The following is a 19,822-nucleotide window of genomic DNA, read 5'->3' on the forward strand; positions in this document are numbered from 1 at the left end:
GTTGATATCAGCTATTTGTTGCTCCATTGAATATTGAGCCTCTTTGACTTCACTCAAGGCAGTCATCATTTCTTCGTGTTTAGAATCAAATTTGTCGTGTAGTGATTCAACAAGCTGTAGCAACTGCTTGTTAAACAGGTTAGGATCTTCTTTAGGGGATCTAGGGTTTAGCTCTATTTTGCCGGACATAAATAACAACTTGGAAACAAGAACACATTCACATGCTAATTGGAAGAATACTTGTGGGCTTGGAAGCACTAGCAGCGAAACATTGTTTGACTTTTTACAGAAAAGTTGAGGTGCTGTGCTCACCTGCATCCAAAAACGAAAATGTGTTTGAAGCATGTTGGCAGCTGCAGTGCTTCCATTCCCACTGGAGAGGTGCCAGTTATCCCAGCTACTTTTAAGGCATGCCGGCGTTGATGTGTCTGTCGATTTGGCAGCTGGAAATGACAGCGCTTTGCTGAGGCATGGTTTGCTTGCATGAAAGAAGGCTTCAGTGGCGTCGCAGTGGAACTTGCATGGAATGTAGAGAACTTGTGCCCTCGTGCTCCTCTGTAGTGCTGCTGCAATAGGTGCAGCATTCAAATGGTGGTTGCATGTGATTGGCAGCACATGGTATATGCCTCACATAAACTGCACGACCAGTCTGCAGATTTTTACGTGTTAGTAGTTCTTCAAAAGGCCAGTGGTACCTACTCTAAAAAAATAGGGGCCGATCGGTGCTGAGCTTTCAGAAAAAAAAAAAAAAACATTCCATTAAATGCCTGCCAAATTAAAAATAAAATAGATGCTGTGAAATCCGATTCCTACTTATAACTGTCTAACTTTTTGAAACCAATTTTGGCCACTAACAATGTATTGGATCACATCTGCATTAACAATTACATTGCACTTGCCAGCATAGTATTAGTTATAATGGGCTAGGTTTTGGTTTTGAGTTTTGAGGGTTGTGATAAAGCTTCATGGTCTTCAACCTGTGGGTGTCTAACCCACAAGCTTTCTGTTATTGGCTTCATGTGGCTGTCACTTGGATTCTTCTTGCATATTGCATTGCGAGGGACACGCATCCTAATGCATTGAGATTTATGTGCAAACAGTTGTTGGTCTCCAGCTTGCTCTTGAGGCTGGTGAAGCCTCGTAATTCTCCTTGACTCTACAAAGCCCAGCATATCATTCTTGATATGCTGAATTTGATACCTAATAACTCTTTAAGCACTGTGAACTCCATTGTAGAGTCCATGCTAGCATTTTTTATATGCTGGAGGGAGTCTCAGCTGTAAATAATTCAGCAAATCAATTATTAAACAAATAATTTTTCTTCAATTATCATTTCACTGTTTTCTTCATCCCATTATAGGCCTCTCCATGGCCAGGAATAAATGTAAAGAAGATATATTAATTTTCTTTGATGTGAAATGGTGTTTCGGCTTTGCAGTTGTTAAACAACTTATTTTGTTGTAGGCTCTATTGCTGCATGTCACTTAATTTTAGAGCCCCAAATCAGGTTGTATTATTTGGGATTAGTTTGGATGATTCTGCAATCCCTTTAGGGCACGTATTGAAATTCATGAATTCTGAGGATGGCATTAGTTAAATGTATGCATTTCCAAAAATATTTGACGAAATACATTGGTGTTTGAAATATTTTTGCCCTGGAACACATAAGAAGGTGTTTTATCAGAACAGCAGTGTCTTTGACTGTCAGCTTTGGCGATTATTATCATGCTAGTTTTGTGATTTTTTACAAGTGGATATACCTTTATAGCTCACTGGGTTCAATTCTTAAACATATATAAATATGTTTAATAAATTTTTAGTCAATTATGCATTTCGATTTGTTTGTGCAAGTAATATCCACCTGATTTAGCAGTCCAGCTTAAGGATTATAATTGTGCTGTCTGCCCCAGGTGATGTAAGAAAAAAAATTTTAACTCTTGAGAAAAAAAAAAAGGGGGGGGGGACAGGGTGGATGCAGGACTCCTTTAAAACATACCCGCTGCGGTGGCTTAGTGGCTATGGTTTGGAACTCGAGGTTGCAGGTTCAATCCCAGCATTCTGATACGGGTGCAATGCAAAATACACTTGTTTACTTAGTAGATTTAGGTGCATGTTAAAGTCATAACTAACTCGTCAAAATTCATATGGCATGCCTCATTGTCAGATCGTGGTTTTGGCATGTAAAAGCCCCTGAATTTAAATAATATTAAGAACGTGAAATAACGTTAGGCACTTGTTTGTCTTATTAGTTGAGTGTAAAGAGACTGGGAACTTCATTTATGATGACCTCCCATTTTGTTGTAATGATGGAAAAAAGATTTTTATTGATTGGAGAAAAACTGATGTCATTGTAGCCTTTTAACCCTTTCAGTGTCGATTTTTTTCGTCATATGCGACCGCCCAGAGTTAATTTTTTTTCTTGCAGATTGAAATTTTTCGGAGGGACCTACTTCAAAAAAAAAAAATTACCATAATTTTTCTAGGATGACCGTAAAGTGAGAAATATTTTGCGTTGGTATATCTTTACTGTTTATTCATGAATAACAACAATAAAAAAAAACGAAATAAACTTATAAGAATTAAAAATTTGATGCATTGTTATACACATAGTTGAAGGCTTAGAAAACGCGCACACGAGAATATTTAGCAAGTCTCAAATGTTCCTGCTCTTGCACTAATATTTACGTCCATTGCGTAGGTGAGCGCACTCAAGAAAACTGAATGGTTGTGTGCCCGTCAAAAAAGCAAAATCTGTGACAAATTTCTGCTAATCTTTATGCTACCACCAAGCAGAAGCAATTAGTTTTCGCGAGTATCCAAAAAAAGAAAATGAAACACATGCACGGCGGCATCCTTCATATGCGCATCCCTGTGAGCAATAAATGAGCGAGTAACAGGCAGTCGCCTTTTGAGCGATTAATAACAACATAGCCATCAGTTTTGTGAGCGCAAGAAGCCGAAACTGCCCTTGGAACAAAACCCAAACTAACTGCCGCCCGTGCGTGCGCGCCAATGTGCGAGCAATAGTATATAGAGGTGCCAGAGCAAACAAACTAGCTCTAAAACAAACCATGCAACGAAAAGCGAGAGAAGTAGGCGCGAGAAAAAAATTCTGTGTATTCCCACATAGTGGCAGCACATGCCAGGAACAAAAAAGTTAGGAAATTGATGTACAGATGGTGCCATAAATATACGGCATCGACCATTTTGGACTCATTCGCGGCTCCGTATATTTAACGTTACTTCCACAGCTGTTACTTACCAACCAGCCCGATTGTCAGTTCTATTGCTTTGATGATTTTGACGCAGGAGCAACTCTGCAGCACCAACATTCACATCAACTCATAGAACCAATGCATAATGACAACTGAACCTTCGACAGCTGTTACGTGAATATTGCATCATGAACATTTACGCTTGTCACAGATAATGGTTCTTGCGACTTCTATTGAGCAGAGTGCTGTTCACAACATTCCACAACAGAGAACCTGTATTAAAAACAGCAAACAATAAATGTTCAAATAATTGTTAGTATTTTTCATCAAATTTTTGTAATTTTATTTCCTTCCACTGGTAGTGTTTTTCTTATTCTAAGACTGACAGATTTGTACTTTGAATCCTGAGTATTTCCACTAGTTTTTTGTGGGTTTTGCATCCGTTGCATTCTTACTCAAAATGCATAGGGATATGTTGAACTGTGTTAGTGAAATTGTACAATACCAGAAAGAGCCATCCTTACGGCATTTTATGGCCCATCATATTGTTGGCAAAAGTTGTGTTTTAAAGGACTGAACTTGTTAAATTTGAAGGGGTGCGCAATAGCCTGAATACTTTGTAATCCGTGACGTCACAATGACATAGAGGTGCTGGTGTTTGGGCGTAACAGTTAAGATGATAAAGTTCTACCTTTATCTAGCAATCAACCCGTTACTGTGAAATTAAGTTTTATGAGAGTGTTCTATGTAAGTTGCTTCGTGGAGAGTAATGGCCACGGAGTCACACTTGATAGCCTATACAAAGAAAGACAGTGCTGCTTTTCAAAAAGAAAAGCTTGTTTGCTCTCTGTCCCATAGGCACACTTTTGTAGCACTGTGGTGCCTGAATTGAAGCTAATCTTTGTGAATGGCAATTCCCATTAAATACTGTCTAATGTCTGTGCAGTCAACTGCAAAGGTTTTCAGACTGTGTCTGCACAAACACAGAATTTCTGAGCAGTTTGGGAGCATAGTGTGTAAAACTGCACAGTAAATATGTTTTTTGCATGAACAAGTGCAGGCTCGGAATGCCAGGGTGTGTTCCACGGCTGTGGAAGTAATTCAGCATACATAAATGTGAGGTCATGCAATTTTTCTGTGGCACTGTGGTGATGTGTGCCATCTGGAGCGGCTTTGAGTGTCACAATATAAATATCTATTCTGTCTGATCAGTGCAAAACATGTCAATTTTTGTCATGTCAAATGCATATGAATCTGTAAAAACTAATAAATACCTATGTACATGTAATTCAATGTGGTTGTTTGAGCATGAATTCTCTTCCAATGTGCAGCTTGAGGCAGAGAAAAACAAGCTGGAGAACCTGCTCAACAACAATTTATATCGGAGGAAAGAAGAATTGGAAGCCGTGAGTTACACTTCCTAGATTACTGAAGCCGTGAGTTACACTTCCTAGATTACTTGTGGTGGTGTGGACGAACAATGAAGGCTGGTGCTTTCTTTTTCTGAATGAAGGCATTGCAGGAAATTTCAGTCGAAGACAGGCGGCGCAAACTGGAGAACAGCCAAGCAGAGTTGGCCAGTGTGAATGCACGCATCAGTGATGTCAACACTAACTTAAAAGGCAAGCATGTTTTCCCATTTGTGTCTATATTCATGCAACCTTTGACTGTGCTCAAATTGGGATCTGAACAAGTGTCACCAGGGTTTCAACAACTACTTTGCATCTATTGTTTATTTAAAAGCAGTGCAGCAGAAAAAAATGCACTGTTGTCTTGATACAGAATGCCAACACTAGTACATAGGTTATACACATCTCCTGGTCTATAAAGACATTTAAATTTGAGCATGTGTTGAGGGCTATCTAATAAGAAGAAAACTTCCAGGAGCACTTGGTTTCCACAGAAACTGGGCAGCATTGCACTTGAGATGATGATGCTTCATTCGCCTTGTGCTGCTTTGTCTCATTTGGAATGGGCAATTATATGGCATTTTATACCCGTACCATGCAGGCAGTGACATTAAATTGCTAATGCCTTAATGTGTAATGCGAAGACATGGGCTCTATCCCACCTGCGGCCAGTTTTTTTTTATCCACTTTCATTTCCATTACTTCATCATTTCTTTAACTCAATCAGTAAGTACAAGTAGTTTCCCCTATGTTGTTCTGGGGGTCTTTGTTTGTTGGCTTCTTATGATATGATTAATAAAAATCGGGCCCCTCAGTTCCCTTTCTTCTCGTTCATTACATTACGAGGGTCCCGAACCTAGCAACATTGATGCCTTCAGGTAGCTTGTGTGGGTTTATTAACCAGTTGCCGTCACCCAAATAGATCAGGAACTCATGATGCCTGCGGCACAAAGGATGTTCCACATCCGCCGCCAATGTTTGTGAGTGGTGGCGCTGGCTAATACTCCCAGGCTTAATCCTAGTAGTAAAACTTTAATACCCCAGAAAGTGGGTGGGAAAACGACGCCGTGGTAGCTCAATTGGTTAGAGCATCGCACACATAATGTGAAGACATGGGTTCGTATCTCACCTGCGGCCAGTTGTTTTTCATCCACTTTCATTTCCATTAGTTTATAACTTCTTTAACTCAATCATTAAGTACAAGTAGTTTCCCCTATGTTGTCCTTGGTGTCTTTGTTTGTTGGATTTGAAGTTTTGCATAAATCGGCCATTTTATAACCCCTTAATTTCCCGATTTTTTTTTACATTTCATGTGATACAAATTTTTTTGCCATCATTAAAATTCTACTGTAGTTGTTTGTTTTATTTCCAGGGGAGGTGGCCATTTCATCAGCGAATAAAACTTCGAATGTATTTATTACAGTCAGGGTTGCATTACAAAATTGGCATGCAGCAGAACTGGATCCTAGAAAAACGTTTGGTCACTCTTGTGTTCACTTTCTACAAAATTTTGTACATTGTGCTGGTAGCTTGGTGATAACCTTAGCATCATAACTGCATGCGAAGTTTTACCTACTGGTTCATGCCGATGGCATATTAATAACTGATTTCTTCATCCATTACTGATGCCGCATGACTTCTAGGTGAAAGAATCTTCATGAATGAAGGCACCTCATCACGACTGCCACTAAAATTCGAAATTATTTTCAGCCTTTGTAGAGATTTGTTTGCAAAAGCCCAAGCAAGGAATATCTTCCTTCCCAACAAAAAAGAACAAAACATTTTATTCTACACAAAAAAGTTATCATTACCTTAGTCTTGCTTTGATAGGATGTCTGGCATATCCATTACTATATACTCTCTAAATCGCACCCAATCTGCCTAGTGTCCTAAATATAGGACTCCGCTTTTTGAAATGTCGTGACAAAGTTTGAAACACACAACGTACATGTCCTGTTGTAGATGTATTTTGTGCTTTATGAACAGGTACAGTCAAACGCCTTTATAACAAAGGGCTAGAGACCTCCAAAATCCTTTGTTATGCTGGTCACTTTGTTGTAAAGGTTGCGTACTGTACCACTCACAGTAGAGCAGGCGAAATATGTTCAACAAACAGGGGTGGGACTCCTGCGCCAATTGTGCCATTTTGACACAAATGCCAATTCCTGTGCCAAACTGCGCCATACACAGAAAATTGGACGAAATTGTGTCATGTTGGGCCAGAACAGCTTCAGTATCTGTACTCCGGCAGTAGCCACAAACAGCGAGCGGATTCTTTCTCCGAAAAAGAGTGCAGCGGTTCCCATTCCACACACCGCACGACAGCGCCTCCCGCACAGCTTCTTGTAACTTTTTTTCCTTCCGGAAAGTGGCCGGCGTGCGCGCAGCCACTCCCGGTTGTCGTCTCTGCTGTCGAAACGGCCAGCGCCGCTGTATTTAAACTTCAGGGTGTCTACCAACCTGGAAAACTGGGAATTTTTGGGGATTTTTAATAGTCTGAAAATATTCTGGAAAAATTCGTGGAATTTGTACTTCTATCAGGGAAAATTAGCTGTAAATTTATTGAAAGGGAACAAAAGTCGCGCTACTGCTGGCTCAAGTAACAGAGAGGAATTGTAATGTATCGTCTTTGACGGCGTGTCGCGGCTGGAAGAGTTGCCAGTGTACAGTCAACGACCATTTTTCTGGACGCCCGATTTCAGGATATGCTGATAATTCAGACAGCTTCGCTGCATCACCACGTACCCCATAGAGCCAATTTCACTCGCAAGAACCCTTGGCTATCTCATTTTCCGGACGTTTTGCTTTGATTGCAAGTCTAAAACGGCATTAATAAAAGCCACCGCCGCCACCATTTCATCTCGCCGCCTTGAACTGACGCTGTTGCACGCAAATCCGCTGGCAGCCAGCGGTACAGTGTACTAGAAGGAGGCAGTGGGCTTATTCACCGGTGAAGGCAATGCGGTGCAGTAACTCCGCGAACGTCGACAATATCTGCTTCTCCGATAGTCCGAGCGGCGGCGCAGCGCCCCATGATACACCCGAGCACATTAGCCCAAGTTGCTTGGCTGCGTTAGTTTGTTATGGACGTTGTCGCGTGGGTTTTAAATGCGTTAGTATTTCTATGCTTGCCCTGTGAGAAACTTGCCCGTCACGTAAGACACTGAATGGCTCATAGCCGCGTAAGCAAGCAAAAGAATGCAATGGCTCATACCCATGTAAGGAAAAGGCTAAAGTGCTCAGCAAAGTAAAGCAAACAGTCCATACATTTATTGAAGTCACCCATACAACACACACAGCAGCATGCGTTTCAATAAAAAACATGCTCAATACAAGCATCCGAACCATCAATAAAGCACAGGGTATCTACCAACTGGGAAAACCGGGAATTTCAGGAATTTTCAACAGTCTGCAAATACTCAGGGAAAACTCAGGGAATTTGTGCTTCCATCAGGGAAAATTAGCTGTAATTTTATTGAAAGGGAATGAAAGTCTCAGTAATGCTGGCTCGCGTAACAGAGAGGGATCGTAACGAGTAGTTTTTTGACACCGTGTCGTTGGCTGGAGGAGTTGCCAGTGTACAGTCAATGGCCGACTTTCCAGATGCCCGATGGCTCCGCGGCACCATCACGTACTCCATGGAGTGTTTAAAAACGTCTGAAGAGCCCTTTGCCGTCCGATTTTCCGGACTTCTTGCCGTGACCGCAGGTCCGAAACGGCATTAATCAAAGCCACCACTGCTGCTGTTTTGATTACCTCGTCGCTGGGGTAAACGCTAGGCCTAGCTGCTTCAACGTTCGTTACTAAGCTTCTTCCCATTCGGCGCCGTGTTTTTCATTGAAATAACCACTGTAAGCAATAGTACCGACTCTGTCTTTGTGGTTGCTCGCGATTGGCTTTGAAGCTGGGAAAGTATGGCGCGATGCATAATGCCGGTTCCCAAAAGTCACCTTTGCCTCAGTACAAAAGTGTTACGCGGTGAAGCATAAAAATGGGGGCAGGGGCAGTTGTCATGGAACACAGTATCCATTCCTTAATTATACACGTGTCCATCCGGCATCTCCTGTCACAGTATGGGCACCACTATGCCTAATAAGCATGCTGGTAGGCGTTTTCAGATGTGCCTGTGGAGATTTGAGCGTTTAATGGCAGTAAAAGACATGCATTCATTTTTTTCGGACTGCCCAATTTTACGGACGTTTTCGCGGCCCTTAGGGAGTCCGAAAAATCGGATGTTGACTGTACAGCTGATGAAGAGGATGCTTCAAATGGTCCGTGGGGTGAACGCGCGGTGGAAAGAGGACAAGAACAGAAAGGACCGACGCATTGTGTTTGAATGGGAAAGGAAGCGTGCCGCCACTTGTTCAGAGGAGCTTGAGCTTAAAGAACAGTGTTGGCTGATGCCGAACTGCACGTGTCCTTCAACCAAACCAAGATAGATTCTTTAAATCAGTGAAACGCAACACTGAGGCATAGTGCGCAGTCTGAGAGTATGTCAGGACAGTTGACGTTGACTTTCCAGCTACTGAGAGAGAATTTCACTTGTTACAAAGTTCGGGCCTCGTACCTGTGAGCTTGCCATCAGTTGATGGAAATAGCTCATACTATACGAAAATATTTTCTTCTGTGTGCATCTCCTTTTTATTTATATTGTGAGCTTTACATTACTCCTTCATCTTTTTCATCTGTATATATTCATCCTCATGGCCAGCGCCATCTTCTTCAGTGCACGGCCTGCTAAATAAACCGTCGAGGTTTAACAGCTGTCTAGCAGATGGTGGAGGCTGCTCTCGATCCCTTGGTCCTCTACGACTTCGAGTTTCCCTGAAGCTTCGTTCAGGTCACTGCTTGCTCCGCTCTTCCACCACCATGTCCCAAGAAGATCCACCAGGAGCCTCCGGCGTCACCATCTCTGCCCCACCGGCCGTTCCTTCATGGGCCGTCAGCATGCGGCAGCGCGATCGCACCATGTTTGCTGGCCTTCGTAGTGACGACATTGACAACTGGCTGGGCAATTATGACCGCGTATGTGAGTCTAACCGGTGCGATAATTTTCACAAGCTTTGCAACGTCGCATTCTACCTGACTGGCGTTACCAGGACTTGGTTTTTTAACCACGAATGCACCTTGCCTTACTGGGCGGCATTCAAACACCAGCTTCGGCCAATTTTCAGCGCTCCCAACGTCCGCTCTGAGGTTGCCAAGAAAAAGCTTGATGGAGGCATGCAACTTCCCGCGGAAACATACACCTCTTATATCGAGGACATCCTTGCCCCTTGTCGCTGTGTTGATGTCACCATGATGGAATCTGATCGTGCTCGTCATATCCTAGAGCGCATTGCCCACGTCGTGTTCAACGCACTGGCGATCAAGAATCCAAATACCGTTAACGATGTGATTGCGACTTGCCAACACCTTGACGCACTGCGGGCCATCCACCTCCTTCCTCGGCTATGGACCTGCGTATGCTGATTCGGACTCTTATATGTGAAGAGCTCCAAGCGTGTTGCCTGCTAAGTCTTGTATTTGTTCAGACTCAACCTTCTGTTCCTGGCCTGCGTGACATCATCAAATGGGAGCTGTCCTCCATGACCTGCGCTGCGAGCTGTGGCCCTCCTTCACCGTCGACCTCATATGCTCAGGTTGTGGCTGTGCAACCAGTGTTCGTTGAGACAGCGCCTGTTGCTCCTGCTACTACTCCCAACCATCTGGTGACTCTAGCACCCCGTCCGCCTGCCACAGTATTTTACACTACCCAGCCTTCGCCCCGCCCCATTTGTTATTATTGCCGTATTCGCTGGCACATATAGCGTTTTTGTTGAAGATGACAACAGGACGAACGCCGTGGCTACGATGTTTATGAGAGAGACCCGTTGCTTCCTCCGAGTCCCTACGAGCGCAGGCTTTCCTCACGCTCCTTTTCTCTAACTCCCCAAGTGCCTCGCAACTATCGTCGAGGGCACCACCGCTCGCCCTACCATCTCCGACGCTCGACATCACCCCTGCAACCGGCCACCCGCAATCCTGACTACCGATCGGAAAACTAGATGGTGCAGTTTTTGGAGGGAAAGCTGCGTGGCTTGCACAGACTACAGTTCCTCCAGCATGCATGGCCAATACTTTATTCGTGTGTGTAGAAGGTGTACCAGTTCCAGTATTGATTGATACGGGAGCAGCTATTTCTATTATTCACGCTGACTTGTGCTCTCGTCGGCACAAAGTTGCTACACCTTACAATGGAGCTTTTCTACGTGGTGCAAATAATGTTGTGATTCGGCCATCAACGGAATGCACCATTCGAGTTTCGATTGACGGGCTACGCCACCATATCCCGTTTGCACTGTTGACTTCCTGTGCTCACATGCCTATACTGGGAGGGACTTCCTCTCTTCGGCGTCTGCTTTCATCTCGTGCCGTCAATGCCTCGCTAACTTGACAGAGACTGACAATTCTGACGACGTGTACGTACTGCGCCTTCACTTACAAACTGCTGACGATTGTATAGTGCCACCTGGCCGCGAACAACTTTTTGTAGTTCACTCTGACATCACCGATGGTGACGTTTTAGTTGTACCGTCAGCCCGTTGCCTATCCCAAGGGATTGCTCTGGCACCCAGCCTTGTTCGCTTCACCAATGGCATGGCCACTTTGGCTGTACTCAACACAACCACTGAGCACTGCTTTCGAAAGGTGCTGTTGTCATGTGCGTCTTGGACACTCGGCATGTCCCTGTCCTCACCTCGACTACTGTTTCACAACCACCCACAGCTATAGATGCAGTCCCTGCTTCTGTTCTTGCTATTGCCATCAGCACTGATCTAACGCCACAGCAGACGAAAGAGTTACTGGTGTTGTTATCCAAGCATAAAGACTCCTTCGATGTGCACTTTGACAGACTTCTGTGACGGCTCATCGCATACACCCAGATGGAACTTCCATCGCGCGCCGGTGGCCATATCAGGTTTCGTCCGCCGAACGCCAGATCATCGATACCTACGCTGCCGACATGCTGAAACGAAGCATAATCCACCCTTCCTCAAGCCCTTGGTCGTCAGCTGTCGTTTTAGTGCGTAAGAAAGATGGCTCAGTGCGATATTGCGTAGACTACTGTGCCTTGAACAAAATAACTCGCAAAGATGTATATCCACTGCCCCGAATCGATGATGTGTTAGATTCATTACAAGGAGCGGAGTATTTCTGCAGCCTTGATGTACGCTCTGGATACTGACAGATCCCCATGCATGAAGCAGACAAGGAAAAAGCTGCCTTCGTGAATTTAACGCAATGCCTTTTGGCCTGTGTAATGCGCCCACCACATTTGAGTGGATGATTGACACCATACTATGGGGCCTAGAGTGGAAGACTTGCTTATGGTTAAAAGGTAAACAAAAACCCGGGGCACTTCGCCGACCAAATAAAGATTTAAAAGAAAAGAAGACGTTTCGGCTCCGACACGGGAGCCTTGTTCACAGGTGATTTTACCTGTGAACAAGGCTCCCGTGTGGGAGCCGAAACGTCTTCTTTTCTTTTAAATCTTTATTTGGTCCGCGAAGTGCCCCGGGTTTTTGTTTACCTTTTAACCATGTTTCATCCCGACCAGACGGGCTTCCGTCAAACACTGAACTTCAAGACTTGCTTATGCTACCTTGACGACATCGTCATATTTTTATCGACCTTCCATCAGCAGTTGCAGCACCTCGATATGATGTCTTGACATGCCTCTCGTCTACTGGCCTTCAGCTGAATACAAAAAAGTGCCACTGTGCTAGCAAAACCATTGAACTACTCCGACACCTTGTCAGCAAGGAGGTCCTTTGACCTGACCCCAATAAGGTTGCCGCTGTCCTCCGCTTCCCCAGGCCTCGATGCGCCAAAGACTTGCGTAGCTTCCTTGGCCTAGCTTCATATTTCCGGCACTTCATACGTAACTTTGCCACCATTGCGGCACCGCTCTATCAACTCCTTCCTTCTGGAGCACCCTATGTATGGTCAGACGAATGCCAAACTGCTTTTGATGCCCTCAAGTGTGCCCTCATGTCCGAACCTGTGCTTTTTCATTTCAACAATACCGCTCCCACTCTTCTACATACTGACACCAGCGGCCACGGTATCAGCGCTGTTATTTTGCAATGTCAGCAAAATTCCGAAGAACCTGTGGTTGCAGTGCAAGTTGCACACTAACAGCTGCAGAGAAAAATTATATGATTACCGAGCAAGAGTGTTTTACCGTTGTTTGGTCCGCCCAAAAATTTTTCCCTTATCTGCATGGCTGCCTCTTTACGGCCGTTACTGATCAACACGACTTGTGCTGATTGGCGACGCTAAAGAATTTAACGGGACGTCTCGGCCATTGGATACTTCGTTTACAAGAATACGACTTCAACATCACCTACAAGTCTGGAAAGAAACATGAGGATACCGATGCTCTCTCTCGTTGTCCCCTACCACCGTCTTCAAACGCTGCTTGCTTACCACCTTCCATGAGCAAACCGCAGGACGTGTCTTCTGCATTTTCTTTGCTCGCAGCTGTCGACCGGCTCCCATCCAGCCATTCTCATACGTTTGCATCTTGCCAACATAGTGACTCCTACTGCCACTCTTTTATGGAACGTATTCGCGGATCATCTCGCAAACCTAACGCTCGGCTCCGTCAGCAGTTGAAAAACTTCAAGATCAAAAATTCAATGTTATACCGGTACGTGTTTCATCCCGAAGGACACCGTTGGGTTCCTGTCGTTCCCTGATCACTTCAGGCCCAGATACTGGAGACCTTTCACAATGATCCCACTGTTGGTCACTTTGGTTTCCATAAAACCTATGAGCGAATCCACAGCCGCTTCTCTTGGCCTGGATTTGTAACCAGTGTAGCGAAATACATGCCTTCCTGTTCACTCTGCCAACACTGCAAACGACTGACCTCACCTCCGGCTGGACTGCTCCAACCTGTGTCGTGTCCTGAAGCTCTTTTGCAGTCGTTTGTATCGACCTCTACGGACCGCTATCCTTATCCGCTGGCAGTAAATGATGAATCGTCACAGCTCTAGCCCGTTTGACACAGTACGCTGAAACAGATGCACTATCTTCGATGTCCGCAGCGGAGGTTGCGGCCTTTTTTTTTTCTTTTTTTGGAAGCCTTCTTACGACACAGAGCCCCTCATGTCCTTTTGAGTGACCGCGGCAGGACTTTTCTGTCTAAACTTCTCGACGATGTTCTCCATGTGTCCAATACCATCCATAAAACGACTTCCAGCTGCCACCCTCAAACTAATGGCCTCACAGAGCACTTTCATCGCACGCTTTCCGACATGATATCAGTGTATATCAATCCCTGGCCACACCAATTGGCATGTCATTCTACGATTCGTCACTTTCGCATATAACACGGCCGTCCAGCGCACTACGGGGTACTCGCCCTTTTTCCTTGTGTATGGTTATCAACCGATCACTATCCTCGACGTTTCTTTCTTTGGTGTCCCCGTGCCTTCGTCCACATCAATGTGTGAGCAGTTCGTTTCGCGCATTGCCTGGTGTCACCAACGTGCCTGCCTCAACACCGATGCCAGTCAACAAGATCGTAAAACTCGCTATGATGCATCCCACCGTGTTCTTTCCTTCCACCCTGGAGAGGAAGTGTTACTGTGGACCCCAGTTCGCGCTCCTGGCTTATGCAAGAAACTTGAATCCCGTTTTATCGGGCCCTACACTGTTCGGGAACAGACTTCGCCAGTTAACAACCGTGTCATTCCCGTTGTTCTGCCTTTGGACGGCCGCTGCAATGCCACCGAGACTGTGCATGTTTCGTGTTTAAAGCCTTTCATACTGCTTTCGCTGCCATAACCAGCGGCCAGGTTGGCCGCTTCCACATGCGGGGGAAATTGTGTGAGCATTATATTACTCCTTCATCTTCTTCATCTGTACCGTATTTACATGAATGTAAGTCGACTCGAATGTAACCCGACCCCCCCTCATATCACATGTGGCAGGAAAAAAAAAAGAGCATACCCGAGGACGCATTTGACAACGAAAGTTTATTAGTAGCTGACATGGTTATTGGATACTTGTCTTCACTTGTGCCATCGTCCTCACTAGTGCTGCCATCGTCATCGCTGCTACGGTCCCACAGTGCGTCATCATCCAGTGAAATTCCACATTTGGCAAATGACTGCACCATGGCATCTAGTAAAACAGCAGCCCAACTAGTCAAGTCGAACGCGTCAAACCAATGGCGTTTTTCACTGGTCGATTCGGAACAGGATTTCTTGCTCCGCGGCAAAGAATCCGAATTTCACTGGTCGATCTGGAACAGGTTCGCGCGTTCCACTGGTCGTTTCGGATCAACTCGCTCCGCGCTGGATCGCTCTCACTTGCTCCGCCGCCGAGGCGCGGATTCGGGCGGAAATAGCTCGCGTGACTTCTGTCTTCAAGCAAAATCGGTACCCGGTTGGTACGCACAACATTGTGTTGCTTCGCAAACTTGCTGCGTTCGGTGCTGCTGCAGCGCTCGCGTTTAGCTATGAGAGCTTGGACGACAGCGATTACGAAGTGACGCAGGTGCTGTATGAAGCTTTCTATGCACGTAGTCCATGCACAATCCTTGCGGGCACGACATGGAAATGACGGACTATTTGACTGCCACGGTCAAATTACACACGGGGGACGGCGAGTTTTGTTGCCGTGGAAACGCACAGAACGAAGGTCGGGCATGATTTTCAGAACCGGTTCGTGCGACGTATACGCAGACTTCCTGTGTGATCCGCCGTGGAGCGTTTGTGGGCATCCGCTGGCCGATTCGGATTTGTGAAACCCGAGCGCTCGCTCGAGGATTTCGGCGGCCACTCCAGATCGACCAGTGAAAAACGCCATAAGAGCTACAGGGAAAAAGAAACACGTGAGCTGTGCCTGCTCTTTCATGAACTATCACCCCCCCCCCCCCCCCCCCTCATGAGTGTTGTGTGCACTGTAAAACTCTCAAAAATGTTGAAAAACCCTTCCAAAAAGCAAACAAACGCGTAGTGTAGCGAAAAGCTACGGGTAGAGCCATAAAGCAAACTTACAATTGTAACTACATTGTAGCTCCCCTGATATCTTGTTGGTCTCGCATGTTTGGCTGTGCCATGTTTTGGTTTCGATTGTAAGTCGACCCCCCACTTCAGATTTTCAAATTTAGAAAGCCCGTCTCTTCTGTTTGCTTTTTGAATAAAATAGGCTGTTTTCTGTTTGAATAAAATAGACACTACTCCTTACTATTCAAACTGGATTAAGTAATTTTTTTTTTAAATCATTATTTAACGTGCTTACTTAAGAGTGACAGCATCGACCTACATGGTGTCAGCCTGTCTGGACATAAAACAAAGTTCTTTGTCACTCAGAGAATTTTGCAAAGGCACTCAGGGAAACTCCCTGGAAAGCTCAAGGAGTTTAGAAATGTCAATTTGGTAGACACCCTGTTAAAGTATGCTGGAGCATGGTTGAGTGGGCTGAATGGTGCGGCGCTCCCTTGCTGAGGTGCAGACAACAAAAAGTAGACTTAAGGCGCTACGAGCAAACTAAAACCTTTTTCAACTGTTTTTACCTCACGTCCAATGCTTCATTATCTTGTTGCCACTGTGGCCTTTCTGGTTTTGCTCTTGTACCGTCGTGAATAGGAACACGTACTGTAACGAACGCCTTTTATGTGTAAAAACAGTCGACAGATTTTTTTGACATGCCCAATAATTTGGACGCCTTTGCAGAGCCGCCACGTACCCCATAGAGTGAATGTATAAGAACGACCGGAATTTCGGATGCAAAACTTTTCATCATCTAATTTTCCCAACTTTTTTGCCGTGACTGCTGCCATTCTGATTATATCACAGCCTCTAACCTATGTTCTTCCACGGTGATTCGCTGGCAGCCACCACCGTGTAAACGCTAGACGCAGCTGCTTCGGACGTTTGCTGCCAAGTTTCTCATTTGTGCCGTTATTTTCATTTAAAGAATTTGCTGCTGTCAGCAATGAAGCTGACTCCACCTTTGTAATCCTGACCAATCGCCTCGAAGCGGAGAAAGCATGCCACATTGCATAATGCCACTTTCTGAAAGTGAACATCACTCAGTGTATTGTGGTGAAGCATACCAAGAGTGTAAAAGGGCAACTGTCACGGGACATAGTATGTATTCCTTAATTATACCCGCAGGCACCCGCCATCTCGTGTCGAAGTACGAGCTGCAATATGCATAATAAGTGTACTGGCAGGCCTTGAGAGTTATTTCGGGTGTGCCTGTGGTGATTTGAGCTTTTGGGGCGGTAAAGCAGATGCATTATATTTTTCATATGTTTTTGCAAGACCATAGGAGGTCCAAAATATTGGGCGTTGATTGGTAGCTAGTTTTTAAGCAAGGATTAGTTCCATGTGTACGTTTCAAAGTCTAAATTAAGTCACTGTTACAAATGTTCTCAGTTTCACCCAAAGTGAAAATGAAATAACGCATTGACGTAGTCTCGGAATGGTTTGCGTTTGAACTTATTTTGATGGTGCTTTCTTGTGATTATTTCCTGCCTGTAGTGAAACCACCTCATAAACCCTTACCTAGAAAGAGAATGATAAAGTATGTGGCTATATTGTCGTTCAACAAGTTGGGGCTAAATAGAACGGATTCTTTCTGATCTGTTTTCGCCAATGTGTAATGTCGGCATAATTTTGGCTTCAAGCTTAGTGTGAGCTCTATGCCACCTTTGTCAACCGGATAAGTAGTGACATCCGGACACTCCCAGATGGCCTTCGTGAAGTGGCCTCAGCACTTCACTTTGCCATGAAGATGGTATAACGACATGGCTGCCGTGTAGCACGCAGCTTCCTTCCACACTCATTTCACTCATATGCTTATTATAGGTCTTTCCTTGATAGCCGAGCCCGAGTCTGTCACCACTCCACAACACTTCCCTGTCTTTTGCCAGTACTGGGTCCCTAGCAGTGACTTGTACCACAAGGCAGGATGACAGTACACGGGGGTAAATCTTTTGGAGCATAAATACTTCGACTGGACCATTTACGGCAAATTCTTCAGTCTGTAGTGGGAGACGGCTCAGTACGTCCGCATGTTCAATGCTGCGGCTGGGCTTGTAGGAGATTGTGTAGTGGTACCCAGGCAAAAGTAGAGCCCACCGAAGTACCCTCGGAGAGCAACACTCAGGAACTGGTGAGCTTACTCCCAGTAAGCCGACCAATGGCTTATGATCAATGACGACTTCGAAGTGCCGACCCTGGACCACCACTTTTCAAGCATCATTTTTTATTCGAGCATCATGGGACTGGAACGGCCTTCCACGCGCCATCCCAGCCATCACAAGCCCATCTGCCTTTACTGAAGCTGTTGTCACCCATATCTCAAAATGAACGCCTGTTTCTAATGTTTATTTTATTAACCACCCCTTATGTTATACCCCTCCAATGGGGTTTTTAAGGTAATAAAGTGAAGTGAAGTGAAGTGAAATACATTCTGAATTTGATGACGCCAAATACTGGGCTTAGAGCCTCCTTGTCCAGTTGTCTGCAGTTTCTTTCAGCTGTGACAAAAATTTGCAATGCTAAAGCAACTGGACGTTCTTACCCAGAAAGTTCTTGTTGTGCCAGGAGCGTGCCAAGACCACATGGTGTTGCATTGCAAATCAGGACTGACTGCTTTGCTAGATCAAAGTGTGCCAAGACTGTGTTAGAGGCTAGCAGTTCCTTGCTTCTTTGGAATGCCAATTGTTCTTTAGTCGTCCAGCACCAGGGAGACCCCGCTACCAGTAAGCAACTTAAGGGATGCAGAACTGAGGATAGGTTAGGTGTAAACCTTCTGTAGTATTTAACAAAGCCCAAATAACTCTGTAGCACCTTCACATTCTGGGGCACGGGAGCTGCTAGTACAGCTTCAGTCTTGGAAGAATTCGGGCGAAGGCCCCCTGTGCTGATGATGTGCCCCAGGTAGTCCACTTCAAAAATCAAGAACTTGCATTTCGATGGTTTCAGTCGCAGCCCCGCTGCTTTGAGGCGCTCCAGAACCAGGCACACATTCGGCCAGTGGTCAGCGTCATCTGCACCAGTTACAAGAATATCATCAAAGTATACAGTCACATGATTTAAATCATGTAGAAGGTTCTTCATTTCTCTCTGAAATATGGCTGGCGCTGATTAGACTTGAAAAGGTAGCTGTATAAATTGGTATAAACCCTTTGGGGTGTGTTGATTGTGACATACTTGAGAGCATCTGGGTGCAGCTCAACCTGTTAGTATGCATCTCGCAAGTCAAGCTTCGTGAGCTTTATGCCTCCAGTTATTTTGGCGAACAGTTCTGTGTGAGGAATCGGGTTAGTTTCCAATACCATAACTGGATTTATCATTGCTTTAAGGTCCCCACACAGTCGCACACGCCCATCCCGCTTCAAAACGGGAACTATCGGAGTTGCTCATTGGGATGTCCTGACTGGTCAGTTGCTCCCCTTGCGCTTCATTCTCTGTAATTCTTCAATAACTTTATCTCGCAATGTGAACATTACCACTCGCGGCTTGAGTGACTTAGGCTTAGCATTCTCCTGTACAGTAATCTGGGCCGCAATACCATGGAATGTCTCAAGCCTTTGGCAAAAACTTCATGAAACTGGCTTACCACATCTTCCACTGATGCTACTGCTTTGACATCCTCTGGTTTGGTAATGCCCAGCTGGAACTCTCGCATCCAACTTCTGCCGAACAGTGTGGGGCACGGTCCTTTGACAAGAAACAATGGCAATGTACTCTCTTGTTTGCCCAGCCTCACCGTTTCCGTACACTCGCCCACGACGAGTTTCTTGTCGTCGAAAAAGCTTTGTAGTTGCACTCGTGACGGTTGCAATGTTGCTTTAGGAAATAGTTCACTTAACTTCTCACCGTTTTGTCAACACACTGGCTCCTGGATCCATTTCCATTTCTAACAGGACGCCATTGACACTGACCTCTATACGCATGGGCTCCACCCCTACCTCATAGTGTGGCCACATGTCGAACGTTTATTACTGCTCGTCTGGCCGCTCCTCGCGTCCTTCAGACTCGTCAATGTTGTGCACCTGCTGCATACCATGCGACTGGGTTCTTCCTGGCTGTGGATTGCCTGCTTTGTAGACTCTGGCTAAATGACCCTTCTTTCTGCACTTGTAGTACACGCATTTGATGAATCTGCAGTGATATGCTGGATGAT

The 19,822-nt window shown here is 45.2% G+C and overlaps 1 protein-coding gene across 5 annotated transcripts in view; it reads left to right on the forward strand.

Moving 5' to 3' along the window:
- SMC3 (structural maintenance of chromosomes 3) overlaps nucleotides 1–19,822 on the forward strand; it is a 606,933-nt gene that overhangs the window by 409,426 nt on the left and 177,685 nt on the right. For all 5 annotated transcript variants that reach the window (XR_011892404.1, XR_011892405.1, XM_072286062.1 and 2 more), the window contains exons 22-23: nucleotides 4,547–4,621; nucleotides 4,729–4,837. Coding sequence is in view for 3 of the 5 variants with exons in the window: in XM_072286062.1 (XP_072142163.1) it covers nucleotides 4,547–4,621; nucleotides 4,729–4,837 (184 nt within the window). In the remaining 2 variants the exon portion in view is untranslated. The remainder of the gene's footprint in view (nucleotides 1–4,546; nucleotides 4,622–4,728; nucleotides 4,838–19,822) is intronic.

Source organism: Dermacentor andersoni, chromosome 1, assembly GCF_023375885.2.
Source record: "Dermacentor andersoni chromosome 1, qqDerAnde1_hic_scaffold, whole genome shotgun sequence".
Classification (NCBI taxonomy): domain Eukaryota; kingdom Metazoa; phylum Arthropoda; class Arachnida; order Ixodida; family Ixodidae; genus Dermacentor; species Dermacentor andersoni.